This window comes from Acartia tonsa, chromosome 10 (genome assembly GCF_053477335.1).
Source record: "Acartia tonsa isolate MP-2025a chromosome 10, ASM5347733v1, whole genome shotgun sequence".
Lineage (NCBI taxonomy): Eukaryota > Metazoa > Arthropoda > Copepoda > Calanoida > Acartiidae > Acartia > Acartia tonsa.
In genome coordinates this window covers 49,981,485-49,999,704 of record NC_137269.1, presented here as the reverse complement: position 1 = coordinate 49,999,704, position 18,220 = coordinate 49,981,485, and the positions used below count along the sequence as shown (strand labels likewise).

At 31.3% G+C, this 18,220-nt stretch overlaps 1 protein-coding gene across 1 annotated transcript in view; it reads right to left on the bottom strand.

The window, feature by feature from the left end:
- LOC145329296 (adhesion G protein-coupled receptor L2-like) overlaps positions 1 to 18,220 on the bottom strand; it is a 46,595-nt gene that overhangs the window by 11,416 nt on the left and 16,959 nt on the right. The window contains exons 9-17 of the mRNA XM_080173357.1: positions 14,281 to 14,647; positions 13,975 to 14,052; positions 13,533 to 13,596; positions 13,349 to 13,401; positions 11,226 to 11,287; positions 11,065 to 11,141; positions 9,753 to 9,815; positions 9,452 to 9,519; positions 9,317 to 9,374 (exon numbers count right to left, since the gene is read on the bottom strand). Coding sequence (XP_080029483.1) covers positions 9,317 to 9,374; positions 9,452 to 9,519; positions 9,753 to 9,815; positions 11,065 to 11,141; positions 11,226 to 11,287; positions 13,349 to 13,401; positions 13,533 to 13,596; positions 13,975 to 14,052; positions 14,281 to 14,647 — 890 coding nt within the window. The remainder of the gene's footprint in view (positions 1 to 9,316; positions 9,375 to 9,451; positions 9,520 to 9,752; positions 9,816 to 11,064; positions 11,142 to 11,225; positions 11,288 to 13,348; positions 13,402 to 13,532; positions 13,597 to 13,974; positions 14,053 to 14,280; positions 14,648 to 18,220) is intronic.

The window sequence follows — 18,220 nt, the reverse complement described above, 5'->3', positions numbered from 1 at the left end:
ATGAAGAAATTTTAAAAGATCTAAAAAATAAGCCAAATTATAATTTATTTTAAAAAAATTTGAAAAAAACATTGATTGAAAATATTGAAACAAACTGCAACAGACTTCTTTGTCATATTTGCCATTTAAATGCAATTTGAACTTATTGGTTAGAATATTACCTTAACTTATTTCTTGTCATTTTATTATTCTGTGATCAAAATTGTTTTAATTAGAAAGCAAAATTTGCTAGGTCTTAAATGTTCTACATCGCTGTCAACTGCTTTTTTTATGTTTTGTTGTAATCTTTAAAACTTTTTAACATTTAACCTTAACCCTTATCCTTTTGCTCCTGAGTTTTATAATAAAAATACTAAATTTTTTTTTCTTAAATTCCATTTACTTAAGTACATCTGTATATTTTATATTAAGTTTTTTTGTATAGGGCTTGATCCTTTCACCGCATGTTCCTAGGGTTAATAATCAAAAATTGTTGACTATATAATTTTCAGCTTGCACTCTATGTTTGCGTTAGATCCTGCCTCTAGCAACATATTCTTGTGTTTATTATTTAGTATTAATGATTTAAATAAACGGATCTACTGCAGTTCATGGTAAAATATTGCTGGTAACGAATGCTTCCTGTTTCCTAGCAATATTACAAGATTCCTGAATCAAGCAGCACACATATTCCCCTAAATCCAAGGTTCCTGTTAGCTGGCAATCTTCAAATTTTCCAGGTTACCAGCAATTAATGAATGTTACTGGCTTACAGGAATTTTTACCCCATACCCTTTTTATTAATTTCTTAAGGGGAAAGAGCAAAGGTTAAAAAGGGACAGTGGTTTCTGATTTGAAACTAGCAACAAACACTTATTCTGCATTATTAATGGGGGTAGGAGGAAGGGGTGGGGGAGGGGGTTCTTGACCTATAAATAAAGTTTTTTTTATCTTAATATTATTCACTTTCACTCCACCATGGACTACAGAGAAATCGTTTCGATTTGGACAGCAGAAAATCCCTTGCCAGCAGCTACATTTCTTATAACACATGGAATAATCCAAAATTCAATTCCGTGTCCAAAATGTGACAGTAGAATGGCCTTAATAAGAGTTGATTTTAAATATCAAGTAGATGGTTATGTTTATATCTGTAAAAAAAAAGGATTGTAATCAGAATAAACGGTTATCCTGTAGAAACTCATCCCCTTTCCTGTCAAAGTTTAACAAAACTCAACTTCAGGATTTAATTCATTTAGTCTACCTATGGGCAATTGATGAACCAAATAAATCTACCAAAATTAAAACAGGCCTCTCTACCAAACTAATAATATTAGTTTTCTGTGAACTTCGTATGTTGTGTAAATGGAAGTTTACTGTAGAGTATAATGGCCCCTCCCTAGGCGGGCCGGGAACTATAGTTGAGATCGATGAGTCCTATTTTCGCCACAAACAAAAATATCACAGGGGCCGTGTTGGCCCCAACCCTAAGTGGGTCTTTGGTCTCATCAGTTGCGCCAGCCCCACCAGCCATGCCCATGGCGTGATGAAGATTGTTATGGCCAGAAATGCTGATACGCTTCTACCGATAATACAACAGTATGTGAAGCCTGGCACAAAGGTGATCTCGGACCAGTGGCGCGCATACAACAATATAGATACAATTCCTGGCCTTGAACATGGTGTAGTCAATCATAGTGTTAATTTTGTATGTCGAATTACACAAAATCACACACAAGGAATTGAATCTTATTGGGCACAAGTTAAATCTAAATTGAAGAGAATGAGAGGTATCCAGTTCGAGCATCTAGAAGGATACCTTGAGGAACATATGTGGAGAAACCGAAATGGAGGAAATTCTGTAGATGCCTTTGCCAACATTATCAGAGATTTAGCTCTATGCTATGAATAAATCTCAACTTGCCCTTTTTAGGGCAACAAATTTGATCATTTTGAGTTTATAATTAAATTTTTATAATAGTTGTTTAATCTATGTTGTTTTATTGACCTGTTTTATTGAATGACCGACCTTACATGCTTTGCTTAAAAAAATAGCTTCCCATCCAATCAGAAAAACACATGTTATGAAAACGCGCCAAATTTGTGGTTATACCACTCAAAAGTACTTAACAGTCTTGCAGACACTCCCCCCTCTCCTTTGTGTTTTGGAGGAAAGAACTATAGCGCCTACAAAAAGGTTACCCCTTTTTAAATTACAATTGCATCATCTTTTACTCACACACAAACACACCACACACACGCATGATATTTTTTCTATAACTGACGCGCAATTTTTTAATTCAAATTTAAGGCTTGTACAATAAATGGGAAAGTCAGGTTGAAAGTTTTGGTTCTAAAAAAGGGGCTGGGAGGGATAGTCAAACTTTTACTTTTGTTTTTTAGTCTAGGAGGGGGGGGGGTGATATTTTACATAGGCTAGAATTATTTCTGTAAGATGAGTTCGTGTTCAACTTCTCCCAAAATAGTTATAAACCTTCCCTGGACCTAGAAGAAACTTGACACCCCCCCCCCCCCCCCCCAACCGATAAATATAGAGATGGGGGCCAGCTGTTTACAAGATATCTTCTCTTTGGGCACATGTATATACACGGAAATTTATGGTGTTATTCTAAATATTGGATATATGTTTTGTCCATTTTCAATTTATGAATTTCATTACTTTTTCCTCAATTTTGCTTAAGACTATTATCCTATTATATAAAGTAGTTAGTTTTTTTTTTTGGCTGGAGCTTAAGATTTCAATAACTACTGTACCGATTGAGGTCTTCATTTAATTGAAGCTTTACACATATCTCGGGAAAGTTTTATGCCATCTTATTATAGTTTTAGGCTATTTTTAGCCTCTTCTTAGCTTTTCAAATATAAAGCCTTTAGATACAAAGTAGAACAATGTCTGTCTGTGTCTGTTTTACTACTATTTTAGGTGAGGGTACCACCAACCTCCCAAGAGAAATCACAAAAAATCAAAAATTCTTTTAATTTTGTATTGAGACTTGAACGCAACATAGAAAAACTATTTTCAAATTAGATATTTGAAATAAAAATACAAACATTTAAAGAGGCCTCTAGTCCTCTTTTCCTATTATAAAGCGTTTTTTGTCTGTCCCGAAGGATCTCGCTAACCGCTGCACCGATATTGTTCTCCTTTACAGTGAAGCTTCTTATAGGACCAGGGAAGGTTTCAAACTATTTTTGGGGAGGGTGTCTTCACCCCCCCTCCTCCCTAAAAAAAAAATTTCAAACTTAAATTAAAAATGGGTTGAGGTCGACTTTTCCCCTCCTACCGCTATCCTATTATATAAAGTAGTAGGGTTTTCTGTCTAAAGCTTAAGATTTCAATATTTACTAAACTGATTTATTTTGACTTTTAAAGTAAACTTCGTATAGGACATGGCATGGTTTTAGGCTACTTGGAGTAATGATTTTAGCTTTATGATTGTTTTAGGCTTTTTTGATTTCTTAAACCTTTGCATGGTTTTAGACTACTTTTTGCCAACGTTTAAATACATAGCCCCTAGATGCTAGCGGCAAATTTGCTAGTCCTTATAATAAAAATCTTTAAATCGTTTATAGGTGATTTAAACCGGGGCGATTCATTCAGCGCGCCATCAAATTATTAAATACCAATCTTTAAATTGAAATGGCATGGGCGATTCAGCGCGGTCAGTTGCGCCGAACCGGCGCGGCAATGGTACTCAACTAGTGGCATTGCCGCGCTAAATCGGGGTGATTCATATTTAATAAATAAATATTTTTTTAAAATTAGTTTAATATTTTATTACAAAACTATCGTGAAAACATTTTATAGTTATTTTTAAAATAAATTATATATTTTTTTTATATAAAACACCGTACTGACCCAGTTTAAGTTAAAAAATTGTATCGCCACATATCGATATTTTAGTGAGTGCGCAGGCAATTTAACAACACTGCGCCGAAAATCTTATAAAAATCCATGTTTTATAGGCGCGCTGTGGCTAACCACCAGCGCACCTACGGTTCACCTCTGAATTGCCCCGATTCAGCGCACTATAAAAACGATTTAAAGATCCAGCTAGGATGTTTGTCTGTGTGTTAAATTGAATTATCAAATTTGACTCTCTCCTCCTCAAGTGCCCCTAGAGGCCTCTTGGGGCATAGCCGCTAGTATTATATAAAATAGTAAAGTTTTTTTTTGGCTGTAGCTAAATATTTCGATAAAAGTAAATTTTTTTGATAAATATTGAATCTCAATTACATAGGTTTTATCCTTAAAGTGATCGCGAATTTAATTTTTCAAAATGCATTTTCGTTTACCTTTTTTTATATTTTAAGTAATTTTTGAAGAATTATGCCTTAAAAGTTCAGTTAAGTTAGAAAAAAATCAGTTTAAAATGCTGAGAGTTTTTCCACATGAAAATAATGTTAAAATCTGAGCATCAATTAAACTAAAAGAAAATAAGTTATTTCTTCGCTTGCAGATAAAAACAAAAAAATTGATACTTAGAAAATATTTTTGTAATATATCTCTATTAATATTTATCTTTGAACTTTCTCTAAAATGTAATAAAAAAGTTTGGTTTATTTTATAAAATCATTAACCAAATACCGCTTTGTTTATGCAGGTATAGTGACAAAAGAAAAATTGTTTAAATCTGTAGAAAGCATGATATTTAAGAATTAAAATGTTTAAATAGAATAAAAAAATATCATTTGCTGCACATATTCAGCATAAAATATAGCAGTCTTTCTATAGTATTTACATAAAAAAAAGCATTTTATCATCGTAAAATAATCTCGTAATGTGTCGAATTTAATCAAATATCTGTCATTATACACACACACACACACACACACTCATTCACTTACATTGGCCATTCATGTTTCCCTTTTCCATTCTCCGTCCCCCCTCCTTATCTTTTGTGGTACAAATGGTACCAACGGATTTTGTTAAGTTGAAGTATAGAAACCAAACATTACTGAATATTGTAAAAGTCACAGTCCCTTCAGTGTATTTTAAGTTGTAAGTTTGGACCAGTACGGGAAAATTTCAATAGCTATAAAAAGTAAATAATTTTATTCCCATAACTGAAAAAACATGTTATTTTATTTAAATTTTTGTATAGGTTTATTGCTAACTGACTTGATTTATTACCTCAGGAACCATCTTTACATTGTGTTTAGGATTAAGATAAAAGCCTTGCTTTAATTAATGTACATCCATGAATAACAGATTAATATTAAAAGAATATAATTTGTGTGCTCTTTATCTTATTCCATGTTTTGAAGTATTAAACAATCAAGTTCTGTGGAGTCCTATGTATGTTTGTGTGTGTGTGTATTTGATTTAACCTGGCTGTACTTAGAAAACGCTTATAGCAAATTAATTCATGTTTCAAAGATTGTTTCTTTTAAATATCTTTTATAGATTTTAGTTAATTAATCAAATATAATCTAAGCAAGAATTTTACCCCAAAATAATAAACCATAATAGCTAAAAACTTTCTCAATCTATAGTAAAATCCCCCAATTATGTGGGGGCCTAATCGTATTTTTAGCTCTGCAGTATGTTGAAGCTTTTTTAGCAAGTAGTAAATATTGAGATAGGATGAGGGTGCTATGTTACACAATCGACAACTATAAATCAGCTGACCTTATACCCATATTTGGTAATATCTTTTCAATTATCGGTAAAAATCATTTAATCTCCCCGTAAAAAGAAATTACAAACTTTTTTGGTTAGTTTAATATGTATGTAACAAAAGAATTTATTCTACTCTAAATTTGCAAGTAAACTTCAACAAAAAGATTGTTATTTGTCGATTTTGATAGGTTTTAAGATATGTATAATAAAACTCAAAATACAACGATGTTTTCAAGGGAATAAATTCGTTTTTTTAAAGTTTGATTTATTTTTAAATGGGAAGTATTTAAGACTTAATTCTCAAAATAGTACTCTTAAAAAACATTAATCAGTGACATATATCAATTTTTTCCCAGCTTCGTGAACACTTTAAATAGGGTATTTTACTGTTGATAAAGACAGAAATTCCTAATATTTATACTCTTTTCCCCCTCCCTCCCCTTTTCCAAATCAATATATACATTTGAACAATTTAGCTCATTGTTGTTTCAGAGTTTTCAGTTTACTGTGAATTAGAAGCAAAATGGAGCAATATTTATAATGCTCTTAAAAACCCCCCACGTACCCCCCTCCCCCAACAGCTTACGCCATAGGGCTTTGATTACGATGAAAATGTCAGAAAGAAATCTCCATTTTATTATGATTTAAAGAAATAGACATTTATAGAAAAAGATTAAGTAGCTTTATTTATAATATTAATTGATAAATCTCAATTTGATATAATTTTTGGCCCTAAAAAGGGCCGGTTAGTATTCTAACCTAGTTTTGTGGCTAATACAGCAATTAGCGCACTTTGTTTGAAACTGGTAGTTTCATCAATTTAATTTGGAAATAATGTTCTTATTTCATAATAACTTGCTGCATACTGGACATCCAGAGCTTCCTCTTCTAAATCAAGGATTTGTTGCACCTCCTCCTGAAATCCAACTATCTTTAATGGACAGAGGATTTTCTTAGCTGCCAAACCTAATCTGTATTCCTGCTCTGTTCCACTGCGGGTTTTCTTCACGTTCCCGCCTCTCTCTTTGGTTGCGCGGTCGACTTGGTATGTTTCTGAATGTTCCCTGTATAACTGACCAGCTTGTGTTTTGGCTTCAGTAAGTGTTGGTATGAGACCAGAATTTACCTTAGACTTAAAATCAGCAGCAAAAGGAGTATCCAATTTCCAGATCCACGCAAGCTTCTTGTTTCTTAGCATTTCATTTACAGAAATATAAAATTTTAATTCGCTCATTCATTTTATGATTAACTCCGGTCTTAGGGAGGCATGGATTGTGTCGAGAGACTCCTGGTGGTTCATGTAGTAGTTGTTGATGTGCCGTGTCACCGTAATTTTAATCTGTTCGGCCACGGTGGCAGTTTTGGTATGCGCCTGTGGATTATTAGATCTTGTAAAATGGAGTAAAGATCTCTAGAGAAATAATGTTATGAGGGGGGGGGGAAGAGGGTAGTTTTGGGTATATTCATTAGTTATAAAATAGTATATTGAAAAAATAAATTTTTAGAAATAGTTTTCTTGTATTCATTTGAATCCGGTGGATAGGAACCGGTTCTCATCCATACAAAAAAACTATGTCTAGCATCGTATTATATCCAGTTTTCTGCGAATATAGAAATGTACAATCATAAGATTAAAACCAGTTTTTTTAGCCGGTGCCTCCGGCACCTCGGGGCTAAAAAACTAGTTTTAATCTTATAATTGTACATTCTATATCCGCGGAAAACCGTTTATAATAGGATACAAGAAATAACTATTCTCGTATTCATTCGAATCCGGTGGATAGGATCCGGTTCTCATCCATACAAAAAAACTATGTCTAGCATCGTATTATATCCAGTTTTCTACGAATATAGGAATGTACAATCATAAGATTAAAACCAGTTTTTTTAGCCAGTGCCTCGGCACCATGGGGCTAAAAAAAACTAGTTTTAATCTTATAATTATACATTCTATATCCGCGGAAAGCCGTTTATAATACAATACGAGAAATAAATATTCTAATGCATCAGAGGGGGTGGTCTAATTTTTTTCTAGAGCCGATTTCTCTAGGTTCCCTCCCTTCAAAATTGTAATAATCCTTCCCTGGACCTATTAGAAGCTATCCTGTAAAGGAGAACAGGAGAAACAGTTCAGCGGTTAGCAAGATCTGTTGGTACAGACAGACACACACACAAACATCCTGTTAATCTATTTAAAAGACTATCGGTTGCGCCCCTAGCATTTAGGGACTCTATAGTCGAAGGAATATGGAAGGGCACAAAAATAGCCTAAAACCAACCCAGACTTTTAAAAAATGTATTAGCCTAAAATTATCTAGGGACAAATAAGAAGCTTCCATATAAAGGAGGACCATATCGGTTCAGCGGTATTCTTTGGTACAGACAAATAATAGAATAAGATTTCTGGGCTACTTTTTGGCATTACTTTAATTACTGAAAACATAAGGTTTGACATATATTCATACTGCCTCCTCCCCACCTTTCTCTCATTCCCTCCCCCTTGGTGTTTAAATGTATTTGTTTTTTGGCGCTTTGAGTACCGACAACATCTCTCGTCAAATCTTAATGACTGACTATTAGAAAATCTGAAAGTTTATTTATATTTATACCTCCCTGAATGCCTAGCTCCTCCCCTATTATTACAGAGTGGCACGACCCCTACCCACCCCACCCAACGCGTTGTTCTTTCAGACAAACATGCCGAAATAGCCGCTTTGAGTAGTGTGTATCGTATCAACCTCAAATTGTGGGGTAAGTATGATAAAAGGGTAATGGGAATTAAAAAGGGAAATATTGCTTTTTAACAGGAATATTTCAAACCTGCCAGAGTCCAGGAATGTGAATACATTGCCAGCAACCAGGAAAGTTAAACATTGGTGGCTCCAGCAATATTTCTTGATATGCTAGATCCAGGAACCTTGTAATATTGCTAGGAAACAGGAAGCATTCGTTACCAGCAATATTTTACTATTATCCAAATAAACTTATACTATATGTAAATATTCTTAATCTGTCATTATCACTGTATTTTAATATGTTGACTGAAATAAATATTTATGTTGATGATGTTGAATACCAAATACAATAACAAAGCTAGAAACAGGTTTTTTATTAGTATCCAAGTAACTTTAGATGACCCATCTCTCGCCCACCTTTAATTACAAATTTGTAAATAATAAAGGTGGAATATTCCTTTATAAACAGTCTGATAAAAATGTGTAAACTAATTCTCCAAAGTGGGTTATTTATTGTCCAACACAATAAAAAAGGATTTTATTATTTTAAATACCCCTGAGATTCAACCCTTTGGAGACAGTGAGGTATTTTTTTTGTCAATAATACAAATCTAAAATAGATCTTTATTACTTAATTACTACGTAATTAAAAAACTAATTGATAATTTTATATCATAAAATAAATCGTTAACAGTAGGTAAATTGTTTCAACTATATATGACAAGTTAAATATCCCTAAAAACATTATAAGAAACAAAAACTTTCAGATTTTCCTTGTTTTTTCCTTTTTCCCTCCCAAAATACCATTAAATCAAGGCATTATTCCTGGATATTTTTGTTAATAGGACGTTTTTGGTTGATCAGTGTAGTGAAATGTGCTTAGAAAATGTTAAGATTTGATAATCAGATGAGAAATTTTTACGTTCACACTCCCTTTAATAAAATAAAATGAGATTACCTAGATTTAGTATTGACTAATGCTTTTCCCAGCTTGTATCCCACTTGATCAATTGTTTCTAAAATACAATGTAAAAAAAATAAAAAAGATTTAAATACATGAAAGTGGATAAAAATTACTTTTACATATACATACCTAGATTTTTAACTACAGTTTTCATTTTAGTTTCCATATCAGTAATTTCCTCCCAGCCAAGATAAGACCTAGATATGTTATTAATTAGATTTTCCATGGTGCATTACAATTTGTTAACATATGTAATAACTAATTTTTGATTGATTTTGGATATGAAAAAAATATTGGTTTGGCATAATCATAATACCATATCCTTTGGTGATCTTCATTTAGAGGTTTTTTACCATACCCCTACCAAAATATAAAAAGCTTTGATATCTTTCAATATAAAATAAATGATTTATAGAATACTTTTTTATACCTAAAAATCTGATCTGTCACATTCAGGTATGTGTTGACAAAATTTGTATCATAGCCATCTTCACTATAGTACATAAAAAATATCATATTTATATGCCCTCATTATTTTCAATTCGTTTTAAAATGGGGAGCTTGGCAGGCACTTTAACAGCATCAAAGCTATATATAAATATTCTGCAGAGGCTGCATGAAATGAAATATCAGTGTTATTTTTTACCCAAACTATATATAAAGGGGGAGGTAGGTTGTGCTAAAATTCTGTAAAAGTGTGAGTTTTAAGAATTTAGAATAGAAGGTTAACTTTAAATTTTGTATGGCATTTGCTCTAATATAGTACAATATACAGTTTGACCCACAAAAAAAGTATCTTTTATGGTTTATAGCTCTTATTTCTCAATGTATCATCAAAAATAGCTTATATCTGTATTCTCTGTACATTTCCACACTAGCATATATAAAAATTTTGATTTTACCTCCATTAACACCAGAGATTTTTAGAGTTCAAGTTTTGAAAAAGTGACTGAGAAAATTTTTTTTTTTTGTTTCTCATAATTTTTGGATGGTTATATTATGTCTTTATGGTAACTGAAGAATGATATACAAAGAAAAACAAGTTAACTAATTATTTCTTTTTTATTCCACCAAAAAATATAAATTTTTAATAGCTAAAATACTACTGAATGAATTTTTATGAAAAGGATTTTATGACAATCTAAATATCTCCGGTGTTAATGGAAATAAAATTAAATTTTTATATATGCTAGTGTGAAAATGTATAGAGAAAAAGGATATATGCTATTTTTGATGATACATTAAGAAATAAGGGCTGCATACCCTAAAAGACACTTTTTTGTGGGTCTTACTGTAGTATATATCTATGTTATACCCCATTAAAGCAACTGCAATAGTAAATTTTAGAATTCTAATTATATCTTAAATTTTTAAAACTCACACCTTTATGGAATTTTACCACAACCTACCTCCCCCTATTTTTAAAAATACATATTTTTAGTTATTATACATTATTTGGCCTACTACATGTTACATTAACTGTAATATGTTCTTGTAACAAATATGGCCAAGAGCCCAAAAAAATTTAATTCTAAATTACATTTTCCATAAAAAATATACTCAAAATCAGGAGAGAGACAGATCTTTAAAGGGATATAAAATCAAATGTTTTAGATTTACCTACTATCTGAGGCTTATTGTAGAAAAGCAGTATTTTAAACAAGAACAACAGGAAGGAATGAAAGAAACAAGGCTTCCTGAAAAACTCTTTATTTGGCTTAACAATTTAATGCAAACTTTACCTGGACTCATTTTGTCCATCAAACACAAGTTTATCTAATGCCTCTGTTAATCTGATTATAGTTCCTCCAAATTGCTCCTAATCAATATAAGAAAATAGATAACTTACAATGATAATTACTTTAGCTTTTCTAGGTTAGAGATTCAAGAAAAAAGTCAATACCTTGTTATCCTGGCTCAATTCTTCGTTAATGTAATCAACAATCTGATTGTCTGTATTGGAACCTTTAAAAACATGACTTGAGAGTATTGTGTTAGATTATTTAACTGTAAAGTAAAGTTTTAGTGCCGAACCAATTTTTATTGCCCAGTTCCAGAAAACCAAAAAAAAATGGTTCCTAGTTTCTTAATTGCATCATTTGACAGTATGAATCCCCCCTCTATTACCCTAGTTTTCATTTCCCCCTGGAGCAGGCAGTTTTGCTTACTTCCATTTGCTGGTATAGCTCAACAAAATTGGAAAATCAAGAAAAACAAGGTGATTTAAAATACCCCTTTTAACTTTTTTGTTTCTGTAGTAAAGTTGCTGATTTTTTTTGTGAAATTTAAAGTTTATTGCCAACTACATACATTTGTGAATTCGTTTTATTCAAATTATTATTTTTTATATGATTTTTGAATAATTTTTTACGTTCTATATAGGCCCGGCTCGGCAGCCCATGGCACATATTTCACATGTTTTAATGGGTATTTACCAGGTTTTTTCAACAAAAATGGGTTTTATTAAAAGGGTGGTACCTATAGCCAAAACACTAAATGTGATATAAATCGTTTTGTATCTTACTTGTAGCTCTATAGATTACATAAGGTTATGTAGTTTTCAATTACAGATCGTATCGTAGTATTAGAAACTGTTCATCTCACTTTAGGCATTCAAAAATTACATTTTTAATTTTTGGGGCCAAAAAACCGGGTATTAAAAAAAAACGGGTTTTAATGCTGGTGGAAACTGCCCAAAAATGGGTCCCTACGCCCGTTGGGCTTTTATAACCATGCCGAATCGGGTTTTATTGCAACTTTCCTGTGCACGCCACTAGAGAAATCTCATTTTTGACCAAAAAATATAAAAAATTATAAAGAAATATAATTACCTGCCTTAGAACACACTGATAAACAAAAGGAGAGACAGACAGAAGAATGCCAAATAACTATTCTCAATTTATCAGAATTTAATTCAAATTTTGTGAAACTTAGATAACAGCAAGACAGCTATAGCTGCCTTACTTACAAAGTTTGAATTTTAGATGTCTTACTTCTTTGGGAAAACTATCAACCATTCAGAGATGTCATGTAAAGTGTACTTTCTTTTATTAAGATATTGTACCAACACAATGATAATCTTATTATTTAAGATAATCATAATTTTTACTTGAAGCCTTTAATCACTGTTTGAACATAACAGTTTAACCCTTACAGATCGGGGGGGGAGGCTCAAAGAGCCCCCCCCCCTCTAGTTTTTTCAATCTCATTTTTTTTGTAGGTAAGTTGGAGAGCTGTAACTTCATGACTTTTTAAGTTTAGTAATTATACGTCGGCAAGAGTTGATTTTATTAGGATATCTGGTCTGTGTCGGTCGTGGTGTCCGGTCAAAGTCGGTTGGGTAGCAAAAAAAATTAGAAAAAATTGTAATAAATCTTAATTTCTACATTATGACTTTTGTGTATAAGGTAGAAACCTAAATTTTTTTTGGTGAATACTTAGATATCAATGACCTTCTGAGAAAAGTGGTGTTATGACCGTTTGACCGCTCCCTGACCAATTTTATGACCGATTTTTGTCCGGCTTTTACTACAGATATAAATCATGAATATCGTGGCTTCTATTACAGCTAGAGACCTATAATTTTTTTTGGTAAATCCTTGAGCAATTATAAACAGATAAAATATTAATTTGTGCCGCCAACCACCGTTTTGCCGACATAACCGCCGAAAATGGCGGTTTCCGTTATTTTCCGTTTTTCGGCGATGATCAGAAAAAATAATTTTTTTGTTATGAAAAATAAATGTTCGTCCTAAAATTTGGTCATCCTAGCTGCAAAATTGGCCGCTCTACAGCTGTTTTAAAATTTAGCGGCTGGCCGCTAAAAAGCGGCTAAGGAGCGGTCTGGCCGCTATGACAAGAAAAAGTAATTTTCTCTAAAAATACACATGAACCACCAGAAAAAAATTTTACATCTTTATCTGTACCAGGAGCCGAGATAGAGGGGGGGGCTCAAAGAGCCCCCCCCCCCCCGATCTATTAAGGTGGGAATTGGGGCCCAATCTGTAAGGGTTAAAATATTTTTACCTTCATTTATCATGTTGTCTATGTCCTCTACCCAGGATTCAAAACATTGGCTCCTAAAAATAATTTTTGTTTTAACCTATCCCACAATTATTAAGGCCATTTGTTAAAGAACCTCTAGGAACATTGTACTTATTTTAATGTAGGATGTTAATATTTTTATTGTTGGTTTTAGATAATAACTTACCTATCAGGCTCTGAACTGTTGAAATCTCCTATTATTCCATCACAAAACCAAAACGAATATCCTTCTGAAATATTTTATAAAATAAAATACCTTAATTCTCATATCTCTATGTACATTTAAGGTTTAGTTACATAAAAAACATTTTCTTTGCTTTCCCTAAAATACTTTTCAGCAACCTGTATAAACTCTGCAACATATATATACTAAATTACTTATTTTGATCAACCTAAATATTTTTTAGAAGACTGACTTTTATATATTTTTTTATTTACTTAAACTAATCAACTGTAGATAAATTTGAAACAAATTCAAGCTTACATTTACAATACAGTTATGAAAGGATCACCTAGAAACTAAATTAAAAAAAATAAACCATTTCTTTTTCTAATATTATAGTTTGGTAATCTAAACCCTAAACATTGAAAATGACAGTATACTGCACCTGTGGAATTAGAAGTTTCAGAACAGTTTTTTATTACTAGTTCATTAAATAATGCCACCCATGCCAGACCACGTTTATCTTTAAATAATATTTTTATATTATACTACAAAAGCAAAGATAATTAAATGTAACTATGAAACTCTATTTAATATTTATTGGGCCTTTTGTTTACTTCTTTTCTGTGGAAATTCTAACTTAAATTTTGATTTAATCACAAAACATCTTTATGTAGGATTCAGAATAGTCTAATCTATTTTAAAGGACAAGAAGTCAATGTATGCTCTGTCTATTGATTTGTTTTATTACCTATTTTGGTACATTCTCTAACTGTAGTTGTAGTAGTGGTAGTAATTGTTGTTGATAGAGTTGTAGTAGTTGTTGTAGCAGTGGTAATGGTGGTTATTGTTGTTGTTTTACTATTGGTAGTAGTTATTGTTGTAGTAGTGGTAGTTGATGGGGTAGGAGTTGATGTTGTTGTAGTAGTAGTGGTAGTTGTTGTTGATAGAGTTGTAGTAGTTGCTGTAGTAGTAGTAGTGGTAGTTGTTATTGTTGTAGTAGTGGTGGTAGTTGTTATAGTAGTAGTGGTAGTTGTCGTTGATAGAGTTGTTGTTGTTGTAGTGGTGGTGGTAGTTGTTGTTGATAGAGTTGTAGTTGTGGTAGTTTCTAATTGTTTCTGAATAATAGAAAGATATCATTCAGAAACAATATTTTTTTATTACCTAAGTCTTATGTCCCAGGGATAGGTTTGGTTGCATCATGATATCAAGTTATTAAAGTGTTTTTTTTATGAGAACTTTTTGAAAGCAATTTAACCTCACTCATAGTTATCAGAATTTAATGATTAATGGCTTATTTTCTTCGTTTTTTAAAGACCATTAATAGAACAACAAAGAAATATTTGATTTAAAAAAAAAAAGAACAGTAAGATAAAAATTCCAAAATTAGGTGTCAACATCTAGAAATAGTTTTAGCGCATTTTTCTTATGTTTGAATCTTCTACAGATTGACCCTTGAAAAAGTATTTTTTAGCATCTGTAGCCCCTATTTCTCAATGAATTATTAGAAAATGTCTATATCTGTGTTCTCTGTACATTTCCACACAAGCATATATGAAAATTTTAATTTTACCTCCATTAACACCGGAGATTTTTAGAGCTAAAGTTTTGAAAAAGTGACTGAGAAAAATACTTTTTTTTGTTTCTCATAATTTTTGGATGGTTATATTATGTTTTTCTGGCAACTGAATAACGATACACAAAGAAAAACAAGTTAACTAATTATTTTTTTTTTATTCCACCAAAAAATATCAATTTTTAATGGCAAAAAATGCTACAGAATCAATTGATTATTTGCAAATTTTAGGTTATTTATTTACCCTTTTTTATGAAAAGAATTAATTATGACAGTTGCTCCGACCCCTTTTCTTACATCTCAATCAATTAATAGGGGGTTAATTAAGCTTTTTAGACTAAAGAAACATTATGTTGTAATTTTATTTTCTTTATAACTTTTTTTGTTATTAAAGTTAGGATTATGAAACAAAAACAATTTTCCTGTTATATTCATAAAGATTTAATTGTTTTTTTTAATCTGAAACAATTTTGCCTTATAAGTAAGTTTTTCAAAATATCATTAAACTAAGAAGACTCAAAAAATATGTGCAAAAAATGCTTTTACTCAAAACCTAAATTTTTTATTTAATTTTTGTATAAAGTTTCTGCTAGTAACAAAAATAAAAGGATTTCTTCCTTAATTTTGCTAAAAAAGTCGTTTCATGTTAAAAGTTACTTTTTCTTCAGTCACCTTTTCAAAACTTAGCTCTAAAAATCTCCGGTGTTAATGGAGTTTAAAAAATATTTTTATATCTACTTATGTGGAAATATATAGTGAACAAGGACATATACATTTTTTTAATAATTCATTGAGAAATAAGGGCTACAGATGCTAAAAAATACTTTTTCGACAGTCAACCTGTATAATTTGCAAGAATGGCTTCAAAACCCTTTAAAATTGAGATATAGAGTTATTGGTTTGAAGGCCATATCTTTACCAGGGCATTCGAAGTGCCCACAATCAACTTTAAAGCGTTTTTGATTAAAGGTGCTTTAGAATATATGTTTTTATTCAGTTTTAAAGTATAAAAATTGAAATCAAGTAGGATGTACAGACATCAAGAAGATTTTATATCAGTGTCAGATGTATGGTTAGGTGGTCAAGCCTGAGGGTGGACAAATATTCAATGAAAAACAGAATAGCTAAAGTGTGAGCAAAAAAAATGGGTTCCTTCTTAAAATTCAAATTGCACAGGTTGTGTTAATGGTAGAAAAATATTATGCATATCGTTAGAACCACTTTGAACTCTATTTTTTGGAAATATAAGAACGATTCCTCTGATATGTATAGTTAGGAAGCTACGTGTTAAAATGTCCCAACTGTTGTAAAACTTGACTTGCGAGTAAATTTTAAAATATAACTAAAAATTAGAGAAGATATTTTGCAAAAAGAGATGCCTACATTTTTAAATTTCAAATTGTGCATCTTGTGTTAATACTAGAAAAATGTTACGCATACCGTTAGAACTGCTATGAACTGTATTTTTTGGAAATATAAGAACAGTTCCTGTGCTACACATAGTTTAGGAGCCAGATGGTAAAATGTCCCAAAATTTACTCGCAAGTCAAGTTTTAAGTCAGTTGGGACATTTTAACACGTAGCTTCTAAACTATACGTAGCACAGGAATTGTTTTTTATATTTCCTAAAAAAAGACTTCCTAGTGGTTCTAACAATATGCATAACATTTTTCTACTATTAACACAAGCCGTGTAATTTCAATTTTAAAAGGTACGCATTTTTTCTTGCTCACCCTTTATCTAAACAAATCTCCTGAACATCAAATAACATACTTAAATAATAAATTTATATAGACAAACATAAATATGTAAAATTCAAAATGAACAAATGGAAGCATATTACACCACCATAAATCTTAATATGTGATTAATTTTTAAAGTGATCGCGAATTTAATTTTTCAAAATGCATTTTCGTTTTGTTTTCGTATTTTTAAAGTAATTTTCAAAGTATAATGCCTTAAAAGTTCATCTAAGTTAGAAAAAAATCAGTTTAAAATGCAAAGAGTATTTCCACATGAAAATAATGTTAAAATCTGTGCAAGAATTAAATTATGAAATAATAAGCTATTTCTTCGCTCACAGATAAAAACAAAAAAAACAATACTTAGGAAATATTTTTATAATACATCTCTAATAATATTTGTCTTTGAACTTTCTTTAAAATGTAATGAAAAAGTTTGGTTTATTTAATAAAATTATTGACCGAATTTCGGTATGCTTGAGCTGGTATAAAGACAATAGAAAAAGTGTTTAAATCTATAGAAAGAATAATATTTAAGAATTAAATTGTTTAAAAAGTAAAAATGTATTATATTTGCTATATACTTCAGCAAAAAATTCAATCATTTTATTAAAGTTTTTCCATAAAAACAAACATTATTTTTTTTGTTCCAATGAAAAGTTATTGTAATTTGTCACACACACACACACACACACACACACACACACACACGCACACACACACACACATACCTTACTTATCTTGCCACACACACGCACACACACACTATCGTAGTATAAAACACACACACACTTAACGCACCACCCACGAACCCACTTGCTACATAAATAACCAGGGAATTAGAGGCATAAGACAATGGCCGATAAATTAATGGATATTTTCAATGAAAATATACACAAAATTACCTATTTTGTAAACAATATTTGGTGGTTTAAACATTTGGACACTCAAAGTAATAAACCAACCAATTAAAATTCTATGAAAGTCCCCAAAGTTAATTAGCCAACTAACAAAATGTCATTAACTTTGGGAACTAATGTAATAAAAAGCCAAATATCCATTTCCTCCCTGCATACAATTACGTACAGAAGGGTTGTACAGAAGGGTAGTTTTAAATGAAAATACCTAATTCATAAAGTTGTAAGCTTTTTTTATCTGTAGAGAAGGGACCGCTGAAACGATATGGTTCACTTTTACAGTGAAGCTTCTTATAGTTTTTGGGAAAGGTTTTAGGCTATTTTATTTTTATTAAAAAAGTCGTTTGTTGGTTTTAAGCTATTTTTCTGCCCTTTTATAGAAAAATATAAATTTATATTTGGTTTCTTTTTATACATTAAATAATATTTATTTAACAACTAACCCCCCAGGTAAAA